General features: G+C 26.1%; 1 protein-coding gene and 1 long non-coding RNA gene across 8 annotated transcripts in view; one reads left to right on the forward strand and one right to left on the reverse strand.

Moving 5' to 3' along the window:
* Positions 1–12972, reverse strand: part of LOC124931814 — a 36942-nt gene that overhangs the window by 12077 nt on the left and 11893 nt on the right. For 3 of the 7 annotated variants that reach the window (XM_047472381.1, XM_047472382.1, XM_047472385.1), the window contains exons 3-4: positions 11680–11804; positions 9651–10023 (exon numbers count right to left, since the gene is read on the reverse strand). The exons of 2 other annotated variants lie outside the window; for them this stretch is intronic. In XM_047472381.1, coding sequence (XP_047328337.1) covers positions 11724–11804 — 81 coding nt within the window. In that variant the 3' untranslated portion in view covers positions 9651–10023; positions 11680–11723. Of the gene's footprint in view, positions 1–9650; positions 10024–11676; positions 11805–12972 lie in introns of those variants that run through there. 2 more of the 7 variants (XR_007098716.1, XR_007098717.1) reach the window with 1 other exon arrangement.
* LOC124931819 lies at positions 3527–4162 on the forward strand. Its single transcript, XR_007098721.1, has 2 exons — positions 3527–3761; positions 3867–4162. It is a non-coding gene; the product is annotated as an uncharacterized LOC124931819 (long non-coding RNA).

A 12972-nucleotide genomic window follows, 5' to 3' on the forward strand; every position in this document is an offset into this window, starting at 1 on the left:
AATCTTAGTGTTTCATGCAAATCACATATATTAATTTGCCACATCATCTTCAAGACACAATATAATAGTTGAATACATAACAAGAGTGTAGATTTAATAAATGAAAGTTTACGAGATTGAGATTCGTACACAGTGGCGGACCTACAAGGGGGCCTTGGGGGGCCGGGCCTCCCCCAACCAGGATAAAACTTTTAAGATATTATATATATATATGTTTAATATAAAGGTTTTGCTCAAGTGGTTTTGAAGCTGAAATGTATAGTAGAGGTGCTCAAATCCTGCATCTAACATTTCTTTAATTATAACCTCACACTTCTTTTTATAAAATTTTTATTTTATACAAACATTATTTTCTAATATTTATAATAAACTAACCCTTCCTTTTATAAAAATTAATAAAAAAAACTAATTCATAATTATAGTATTCTAATTTTAAATATAATTTTATTAAAATAATTATTATTAATATTTTATTTTATACAAAAAAATATTTTCTAAAATACAATATTTATAATAATACATAAATTTTAATTAATATATAAATAACATTTATTTATATAAGTTAAAATATAAAGAATTATATATAAAATAATGAAAATCATATAATATTATTATTTATTTTAAAACTATATTTATATTATAGTTTATTTATATATATATTTTATTAATTTTAATATAATTAATAATACAAATTACTTATAAGGGTAAAATAACTATTTATATAAATATAAGGATAAAATATTATTTTATATTTCTTAATTTTAAATTATTTCAACAAATAAATGTATTTGTTAGATTTTATTTAGGGGTTGTGACACATATTTATTTTTAATCATTTATTTTATGTAGGATATAGAATAATTAAGATGTTCTATAAACGAATTTGTACTTCTACATCACATGACCAACATGAGTCTTCTCAATCAATTAATGAGCCTACTAATGAGTCTAATGTTACTGATCAAATATACATGGTTAGAATATAGCATATCAAAAGATGCATCATTTTGTTTTTGGTGTTATCTTTTCAAACTTTTAAATAGAGAAAACGTAGATGATACATTTATAGGAGATGAGTACAAAAATTGGAAAAGAACATTAAAAAGATTCAATCGTCATATGAGAACTTCAAATAGTTGTCATAATGAAACTAGAATTCAATTTGAATCATTTTAAGATCAAAAACATAACGTGAGAAACGTTTTACGTACACATGGTCGTGATATAGAAATAAATTATCACACATGTTTAACGACAATATTTGATGTAACACGCTTTCTATTGAGGCAATGATTACCTTTTCGAGGACATGATGAGTCAAGTAGTTCATCAAATAAAGAAAATTTTCTTGAATTGATTGATTGGTATAGGCAATGTAATGAAGATATTTGTCTTCTTTTGTACCGACTCATGGACAAGAATAATTTAGTAATTGTGCTTATTAGTATTTTTATGTAATTATTGAGTAAAATTTTAATTAAAAAATGCATTTATTTGATAGCCAAAAAATGCACGTTATTATGTATTTGGCCCCTCCGAGAAAATATTTCTGAGTCCGCCACTGTTCGTACATAAACCTCATCATCTCTTTTGTCACAAAAAAAACATACATAAACTTGAAAATGATGAGAAACACAAAGTGTAGGATAAATTAATTATTATACAGAAAAAATATATTAAGTATATTTTAAAATATAATTTTAATTATTAAAATATAATTATTTAAACTAAACTGAGGTACTTTGTTTGTTTTATACTCATGAATGAGAAAAAGAACAAAATGAGTGTTTGGTTGATAAATTTCATTCTAAAACATTGATTAGATTTTCGGATACTCAGAAATATTTAAGTCAATAACTTTAACATGGTTTTATTCAATATTTTATATTTTAGTTTTATAAAAAAGTTTAATATAATTATAAATTATATCACATTTATTAGTTATTGTTTGAAATATTTAAAATATTATAATAGAGTCAAATATTGAAATCTATTTAGTAATATATATATATATATATATATATATATATATATATATATATATATATATAATAAATATATTCACATAATCTTATTTAAAATTATAGTAAATAATTTTTTTATATAACTTTTTAGGTAGAAAAAATATTATTGATTTATTGTAAAATAAAATATTATTTAGAGTAGCTTGTAGACATGTTATTTAATAGTAATGGGAAGATAAATTAAGTTTTTTTAAATATGTAATTTTAATTATTAAAAGAAATTTATTTAAATTGAAATCAATATAATAAATATTAAAAGGATAAATTATGAATGAAAAATTAATTATATTACATATTTTTCTTCTATAAGATTAAAATAAAATTTTAATAATAATAGTATAATATAATAAATTTAAATAGTTAAAAACGAAATAATATTTAAATTAATTTAATAAATTTTAAAATAATAAGTAATTAATTAATAATTTATTTATTTTATTTTTGTAAATAAGATCAAAATAAAATAATATATATATATATCAACTTTGTGATGAAGATATAATAAATGATATAATTAAAATAAAATATATGTTTTGTACCATGACATAATTTTATATTCCTTTATTCAAATTTATTTTTTCATTTTAGATAAGTTTGATATTGATAATTTGATTAGGAAAGATTTGGGTTAATCAAACTTATCTATTTAGTAGTTATTCAAATTTTATATTAGATAATTTTTCTAATTACTTGAGAGTGTTTATTCTTTTCTTTTTATTTAAAAAGTTTTTTTTATATTCATTTAATTTTGATACATATATGTTCTCTTCAAATTTTAAAATATCAAACCAATTGTATATATTTTTTTTAAAAATTTTAAAATATCAAACCAATTATAACAGAGAGTTGTGAGAGCATATTAATGAATAAACGAGGTTTTGCCAAATTTTATATTAATTTGTGGAATAGATAGTTAATTAAATTGATTTTGTTTAAAGTGATGGATTTCTATCACCTTTTTATTATTAAAAAAATATCTAAATAAGCGACTACGTAGTAAATCGCAATTCTTTTTGTTTGTCGGGCAGTGTTGGTGGGCTTAAACCTCTTGAACCCCTCATTATTTCCTATCAGTTGTATGTATAATAGAGTCTATTAATGTAATAATCATATCTTTACTCAAAACGTTCTAAAAAAAATCTTTGAAATGTTTTTTATTTTTATTATATTTATACAATTATATCATTATGACAACAAAAAAGAAAACAATTTAGTTGTATAATGAAATTTTTGAGAATTACTATCCATTTTTTTTTCAATATTAGATTATTTTTAATTTGCAATGATAGCCTTTTATATATTTAATTTTATTAGGATTGTACCTATTAATTTATTTATTAAAGTAGGTACATTATTTTTGTTTATTTGACCCTTTAACAAATCATTGATAAAACTGTAAAATTTTAAAAAACTTTGGTTAAAATTATATTTTATACTTACTGTTTTATTTATAAAAGCACATATAGGCCCAAAAGAAAACTTGACAATAACCCTAACAATTTTTTTTTTCATTCCGCCGCAGTCTCTTCTTCTTCTGTCTCCTATTTCTGTCTGTTCTCTCAAAATTTGAATGAACGTCTTTGGCCGTCTTCTTCTTGTCATGATGCGAAGATTCAAATACTATGTAAGCGTAACTTCTAAAGAAGTTTACGTCTACAATGGTTTATATAGAACTACAACTATGGTGGGAAGTGTTTTGAGCTGTAGGATCCAACTCAGGCAAAACATTTATTTCAGGTATAATGCAAAGTTAATGTTTTGGTGTATGTGGCCTTATTTTGTTTATTTGTGATTAAAAGACTCTCACTTTCGATTTTCGATATTGTATGGATGTTTTTTTAGAGAATAAAGCGCTCGCTCAACTCATGAATCGAACCCCAAACATATCCCAACCTTCAACTCCATCAGCTGCATCGATTGCTTGTTCATCTGGACACCAATGGTCAAAGATTTGATGGTGTAGGAAAAAGGGTTTCAGGTTGTGGCGGTGGTGATGGTACAAAACCTTCAAGTTTTATGGTAGGTGGAATAATTGTATAAGATGAAATCAGATTTTAGAACTAGTTAGAAGTTGTGTAATATGGATTAATGTAATTGTAAACCAATGAAATAAAATGTAATTAGTTGAATGTGTTCTTCTCGTTGTTGCGAACAAATTTTAAATTCCATGTAAACAATAAATTTGATTTGAATTTTCGAATTTGTTTGCTGGTTTTGGTGGTGGAGAAGGAGGAGAGGGGCATGGGACGTGTTTGAAACTAACCAAGGTTGAGAAATAGGAGTTTGGTACTTGTACTTGCAATAGTAATTTATAGAAACCAAAGAAGACCTCAAGATTATAGGTGTTTAGGATATTTCGTGGATTGCAGAGATGAGGATTTGAAGTATACATAAAGAGACAAAGACAAAAAATAATTTTTTTAATTCCAATCTTAATTATCATTATAATAAATATATTATTTATTTTTTCTTTACCCAAAACCACCCTTTATAAGTCAAACCAACATCATTTGTAATAAATGTTTCCCTTTCATGAGTCACGACTCTTAATTAGAATGGCATGGAGAGAGGGAGAGAGTACCCATGACTCTTTATTTGAATGACAGTAGGTACTCGTATACCCGATAGATGTAGGTACTCGATAGTCGGGTTCGGATCAGGCATGGGGAGAGGGAGAAAGTACTCGGTTGGGGTGGGTACGTGGTCGAGGATGTGAATTGTGTGAAACTCGATACTCGATTTTATTAATATTAAAAGTATTTTTTTTTTATTGAAACATAATATGGCTTTTCAAATTCTTTATCATTTCAAGTATATGTATCTCATAAATACATCATTATTTAGGTGCTACGCTTTAAATATCATCACAAATACACTCCACTCCATCTTTAAATTTTTTATATTACTAAGAAAATATTTTCTACATAAATATTGATCTTCAACTTACTTTAATATCAATATATTACATACTTTCATTATTCTTCATATTTAATCTTTTAATTTATTTTCAACTTTCATTTAATTTTATTTTTTACTCTAATTTATCTTCTCAAATATCTACCAAATAAATAGGTAAGTAATATTTTTATTTGTATTTTTAATATTTTGATATTATTAATTTTAAAATTATTTATATTTTTTTTCTTCAAAATATATAATCTTATAATTTATTTTTTAATCGGGTAATGGGGTACCTGTCAGGATCGGATAACCGTCGGGTTCGGGTAGTAAATTTAAATCAGGTTCGGAGATGAATACTTAACTATTCGACAGGTAGGGTACTCGTTGCCATCCATACTCTTAATCTTTACTTTTCATTTTTCATCTTCTTTTAACCTTATTTCAATTTCTATTTTTAACATTCTTTTTAGTGTTTTTTATAACTACAAGTCTTCCATAACATAAAAGTTGTTATATTTTTCAACATATTATATTATGCATGTATACTATGCAAGTAAATAATATTTTTATTTGTGTTTTAAAATTTTCGATATTGTTTTTCAACTTTTATAATCTTATACTTATTTATTAACTTAATATTTAATCTCTATAGCTTCTTCTTTCATTTTAACAGCAACAAACTTGACATTTTTGTGTTTAATTAAATATTATGTCTATCCTCTGTTTTTTATTTGTTTATATTTTGTAATATGGATGAATTTATATTATGTAGTACGGATGAATTTATATTGTGTAGTATGGATGATTAATTATTTATTGTTTTGATATAAAATATTTATTAATATTTTTTTGTCAATTAGATTTTGTAGTAACATATTAGTTAAAATATTAAATTTAATTTATAATAGTTTTTTATTATTTTAGTTTAAACGTGTTAATTAAAATATAATATATTTTTAATATTTAGTACATTTAAAAAATAATAAATATAATTTTACACTTTAATCGGGTAATGAGGTATCTGTCGGAAATCGGGTACCCGACGAATCGGGGATAAGAATATAAATACAGATACATGTCGGGTTGATGTCGAGTATTAAAATGAAAATCGGATTCGAAGATGACTACTCCACTGCTCAGCGGGTCCGTTTTCATCCCAAAGAGAGTCAAGTTAATGATATTCATGAATGGTTTGAATTCCTCAAATAAGATTGCTTTTTTATATTAATAATCACATGATTTAGAAATTAATACAGTACATACAAGTTAATGATAGTCCGATCAAAATTTTCATCTCGAATAATACTCTTAATTGTGACTGAAATGTTATTTTCATTTTCGATTGCATCGATGATCATTTTTAGAGTCAATGTTATCATCTTCTTAGTAGTAAAGGAGACAAAATTATAGGATCTAAATTATTTTACATATTTTTAATAATAAGTTATTTGATTTAATTTTTTTCATATGAATGTCCTCTTATAATTATCTTCTCATAATTTATACGAATTTCTCACTATTTCCCATATATATATAGATGATTAATAATTATTTGGCAAAATATTTTTTGATTTTGGTTATCAACTCTTAGTTAAAAATAATTTCAATTGTCTTATATTTTATTTTTAATTTTTTTTTGAAAAAGGTCCATGTATATTAAAAATGATTAAAATTGTTTGAGCACAACTAAAAAAACATGACAGGAAGAGAAAATAAATTAAAATAAAAAATAAAAAACAAAAATAATTAAAATAAAAAACGTTACTGAATAAGTTATCGAGCTCGTAAATCCTCGAGAATAACGATTAACTCCCCGACGAACTCTATCGACTTTCCGGAATGAATATCAGAAAGCATCATATTAATAGTATACGAATTGGACGATTACAATAAATAAAAATTCGATGATTTCTCTTCTACCAGATAATCCACCAAAAAATAATTGGGATAGTAACCAAATTATGTAGTTCTGTCTAGGGGTGGGTTGGTACGTTATACCTTAATGTTTTATCCATACCTTATACTTTAACGAAAATTTCGGTATACAAAAAATTCATACTTGTACGTTACCTTGATTTCGGTATACTTTAATTTCGGTATACAAAAAATTCATACATTACATTACCTTGATTCCAGCATACCTTAATTTCGGTATACAAAAAATTCATACATTACATTACATTGATTCCGGTATATCTTAATTTCGGTACAGTATCAATAATATACCTTTATACCTAAAAAACATATTAATTTAAAAAAAATAAATCTCATCAGTAAGGTAGAGATGCCATATATTAAATAATAGTTCAGTATAATTAAATTTTGATATTACTCAAAAATTATATTTCTATAATTAAATTAATATCAAATTTATTTAATTATTTCTTTATAAATATTATATATATTTTAATTTATAAATACTATTTAGGTATTTCGGTATATCTCGATATACCAAAATTTTAAAAAACGCATATTTTTACCGTACCAATAATTTCGATATCGGTACCATACCTTGCCTTTTTCGGTATACCTTAAAAATCGATATTTTCGATATATTACGGTACGGTATTTTCGATATACCTATAATATCGATAATTTTTTCACCCCTAGTTCTGTCATATTAATCATATTAATCGCATCAATCAAAACTTTCAATAAATACCCAAATATTCAAGCATCACTCAATGAATCCTAATTTAGGATCACAGAGACTTCAAATATTAGTCAACTATTAATAATACAAAAGTAAGTGTTATATTTTATTATTAATTATTTTCTATCTATAACTCTCCAATGAATTAAATCTGAAGTAATTTGTTATAAAAGGTAATATGTGTAATGCATGTAATTTGTTATATATATTAATATAAATATATTATTCAAAACTTTAGACCGCTTTCTTGCTGCAATATGGTGGTGTATAAAATTGTGGTTAAAATCCTTACTCATAAAACGAAAAGAGTTCTGTAAAATAATGTAAAAAAATAATTAGTTTATATTCATTTTACATGTACCATTTTACATGTACCGATAAAATATAAGGACTATTATAATATTTTAATATAATATAAATATCCGATTAAAAGCCAAATAGGCACATCTGAATTTTCACATTTTCAATCTCAATGATCTTTAATCAAGAAATTTACAAGTTTCCTCATTTAAAACCGATCTTAGCAAAAGTTTATGATGAGGTGAATTGGGATACTATTATATATTGAGGTTCTTATTGCAACTGATTTCCATTTAATTACATATTTGAGTTTTAATGGTTCACAAGATTGCTATTTTAAAGTGGCTCAAAATAGTGACCATTTATATCTTCTTATCTATATGTTTTGACTTTGAAAATTAAAGGTTGCGAGCTAATCATCTAAATTTTGTTCCATGAATGCAGAGAGTTATAGGAAGATATACAAACTACTATCTACTACGGATTTCAAGTATTAATTAGACTCCAAATTAATCAAATATAAACTCCAAGAATCAATATCTACTGCGAATTAGGAACAACTAATGGGCTTGACAGGCCTAGGAAGCACCAACAGTTATTTTTCTGATTCTCAATACCAGCAAACACCAAATCTGAAACAGAAAATGGAACTGATTGATTTTGTGTATCTTCATATTCAGAAGGTAATGAATGATTTTGTTTGTCAAAAGCAGAAAATGTTTGTTTATCCCATTTTCCCCTTTTTATCAAAAGGAAAGATATGATCGTGAAAGACAACATCTCTCTCGATACAATAATTCTGTCATTGTCAAGATCATATGCTAGTCTCTCTCTCTAGATACAATAATCCCAGACTTCATGAAGTCTGTTAATAAGGTGAGTGAAACCAAAATCGAAAAGGGTCAGAGCTTAAGAGGCATTTTGGAAGTGCAAGATGTAAGATCTTTTGATTTAGAAAAGGATTACTTATAAATTCTGAACCTTTATATGTTCTCACAATTTTTACCTTTTTCTCAAATTGAGTTTCTAACTGTTGCAAAAAAATCAACAAAGAACAACGGTTTACACTTATACACCAACCAGACCAACAGATAACACTTTTTTCACTGTTCTAATCCATTATATTCATAGGATTAAGTTTCTAATATATCAATATTGTGAGAACTATTAACTCATTATCACCCTTTCGATTAAAATCACCTGCTAAAAGAGTGTTAACTCTTACTATTCTTGTTACAGGAAACCATTAACCTTTACCAGCACCCCAAATCTATACCAACCATCATAGAACCACAAAAAATCCAATAATAGTAATATATATTCTTAAACTTAACCAATAAATACATCAATATAGGAATTTATCACTGTGCAAGTCAAGATTTATACACAAAAACATTTTTTTTATATATGCAAATTAAAATAATGACATGTCAAGAACTAGTTTTCCAAAAGAAAAAAGTATATTATCCATCTAGATTTTTTTTTCTTCTTTTTGTTAACAAAGAACCTACCTTGATCTATTTTAAATTCGTGATTGAATTGCTAATAACATTATATGGCAATACATGTGAAAATTTGGGGCACCTGATCTTCAAATCAACTACAAATGTAGAAGCATCAACAATTCATAAACCTTAAATTTAGTTCTAATCAATAATATTCATAAATTTAACCATTTACTGCGGTACTTGTACGCATATATATAAACACATATTATGCAAGAGACAATTGTGATACTTGTATACCTATATAAAATTTCTGCAGTAATTGATAATATCTTGTAAACTTTGTTTATTTTATTTCTATGTTATGCTTAGCATTTGTTTTCAATTATGGACACCCTTCAAGAAAAAATTGACCTTTTTGCTATGTGAAAATCTCTATGTATGGATTTTCAGTAAGGTGCAAATTAATGTTTGCCTTATAACTTGGTTAAATTCCAGCAAGGATAAAAAGACTAAATAGATACTTAAACTATTGAAAAAAGATCAAGAAAAATACATTACCATGTCCCTCCAAGCTCATTCCTCCTCCCACTCTCGGGTCTACTCGAAAACTCTCCAAGACTTTCAAGCAGTTTCCAAACATTCCATTCATGTTTGGTGACTGATACTCGTTTTCTGTACCCTTTCTGTACCCACATATCTGATCATGATTAAATTGGTTTTCTCTATAAGTTTATAGATAACAATGTTAGACAAATCAAACAAAAAATACTCATCCCTCAATAAAGACAAGAAAATACATGTGTTTTTAATAATGAAAGAAGCTAGAAAATTGAAGGAAAATGTGATAATTAAATTAGGGACGACCAAAGAGGCCTTGATCGGGACTAACTCTAATCCAATATATCCATACGATTAAGATTCTAACATATTGATGTGGAAATTCATAACACCCTTCCTAATAAAACTTATATTAAATGTCACCATACAATTTTCAGACAGTTAATTATAAGGAATTCATCCACCTCTTCTTTCTGATGATTCTCAATACAAATATACCAGCAAATACCAAATCCATATCCAAATTCGTAAAACATGTGCATACAACAAATAATAAATCATTTCTTGCAGAGATGAACAATGTTAAAAGATTTATAAGCAGATGCAGAATCCAAACACGCGAGCATGGACAGAGCACCGGTGTTTCCATCATTATTATATATTCTCATATTAAAATAAAACCAGTAAAGGGCACCATATGAACTCTTAGGGTTTTTCTAATTAATTTATGTTCTCTCTACCTTAACATACCTTGAGTGTTGCACTTAGCTTATGATAATATGTGGAGTTAATGACTAGCATATGTAACAACATTTATGTTATACATATAACACTAGTTAGTAGTCTAGTAGCAGAATGGTCAATGGGTTTGAAATTTTGTGAGATCTTGATCTCAAAATATGACACATATAACGTGTAAGTTTTTTTAAAAAGAGTTTAATTTTGGAGAAACTAGCATTATTTTTTTAACTAGAATCATTTGGTCTAAAATTTAACATACAAGGAATTGAAGAGAAATAAAGAAATGAGGAGATATGGAACCTTCAAGAAGAAGGCCCCATAGAGACTATATGACTTTTCATCCATATATTTAGTCTTTCTTCCTTCTCCATCTACAGAAGCTGAAAAATCTTCCAGAATATGAAAATATTTCTTCCAATGTGACAATTGATCCGAAACGTGGGCATTTTAATGCTACTCATTTAAAATATAATCCTCCTTTTATGATTTTGCAGATACAAATTATATTATTATTAATACAAGGATCAATAATTCTTATGAGCCTCTTAATTTGAAGCATGCCAGCTTGAATAATGAATGAGCTCAAGCAATCAACCCAGAATTATTATCTCTTAAAACAAAATAATACATGGGGACTCACTGAATTACTCAAATGTTGCAGGAGTAAATTTATGAAGATTAAATCATTTCTTGAAGATATGAACAATGTTAAAAGATCCTGAAAAATATATTCTTTGAAGCTAAATCTAATTCCATGGCTTTTGTTTACGGTCTGATTTGAACTTGTGTACCAGTTTATTTGAAAGAAGGAGATAGAATGGAAAACAAATTTCATCTTGACCACATAGTCTGTGTTTTTAAAATGACAATTTATCTTGTCTGTTTACAAATGTATGATTGTTGTACCAAATTACAAGAAAAAATGACCTTTTTCCTATGTGAAAATCTCTATGTATGAATTTTCAGTAAGGTCAAATTGATGTTTGCCTTATAACTTGGTTAAATTCCAGCAAGGATAAAAACACCAAATAGATACATAAATTATTGAAAATACCTTACCATGTCCCTCCAAGCTTCTTCCTCCTCCCATTCTCGGGTCTACTTGAAAACTCTCCAAGACTTCAAACAGTTTCCAAACATTCCATTCATGTTTGGTGACTGGTACTCGTTTTCTGTGCCCTGATCATGATAAAACTGGTTTTATAAGTTTATACATAACAATGTTACCCACATCAAACAAAAATGACCCATCACTCAATAAAGACAAGAAAATACATGTGTTTTTAATAATGAAAGAAGCTAGAAAGTAGTCCAATTAGGAACAGCCAAAGAGGACTTGATCGGGGTTAACTCTAATCCAATATATGTTGGAATTAAATGGTTTAATTAATAAATTAAAGTTTAATAATTGGAATAACTACCCACTAACTAGTAACTACCATTAAGGTCTCTTTGATGGAAAGAGAGGGATTATAAATATAGTGTTAAGGTCCCTAAGGCCATTATCTCATCTAAGAAAAACACCATCGATAAGAGATAAATCGGTTTTAGAAGATCGAAACTTTAAAGTATCAAGAAGAATGGCTGGAGGTAAGTTTAAATTATTTTTCCGCATTAGATCTAAATAAAAGAGTTGTTAGATCATTAAGTATATAAATTCTACATTTGGTATCAGAGCCTTAAAAACTTCTGCCTTCTTTGTTAATGAAACTTATTTATAATATTTCTGCACTAATTCAAGAAAGTTTCGTTCATTTAATTATTATGGTTGATTCACGTTATTTATAATTTGAGTATATTTTATAAATGTTATTGTGAATTAAAATGTCAAATGATTCGATTGATTTAGCTAATTAAAGAATAGCCACAACATCTTTAGTTAGGCTGAAAAATAATTGTTTGGAATCATATTAACATTATTGTAATTAATTTCATTAATATAATAGATTTTATCCCACAGGAATTTCTATTATTTGTATGTGATTAATTGGGATGAAATATCATGTTATATATTTTTTTAATTACCCACAGGAGTTAAGAAAATGAATGATTTGATAGTTTTATCATAAGGTTATGAATGTATCTGACTGAATTGAATCTTTAGCCCACAGGCAAGTTTTATGTCATTAGATATATTTTAATTTAAGCATGATTTACATTGGTAAACATGATTTTGTTTATTTGCCTCAACTTATTTTAAACATGTATAATTGAATTTTACAGTTATGATACCTGGTACTGTTACTGATATCAAGTGTGAGATTCCCGAACTTGTGGGTGATAATTATAAGATCTGGAAAGAAAGGATTTTGCTTCATTTGGGATGTTTAGACATTGATGATGCTAT

Source organism: Impatiens glandulifera, chromosome 3 (assembly GCF_907164915.1).
Source record: "Impatiens glandulifera chromosome 3, dImpGla2.1, whole genome shotgun sequence".
Classification (NCBI taxonomy): Eukaryota; Viridiplantae; Streptophyta; class Magnoliopsida; order Ericales; family Balsaminaceae; genus Impatiens; species Impatiens glandulifera.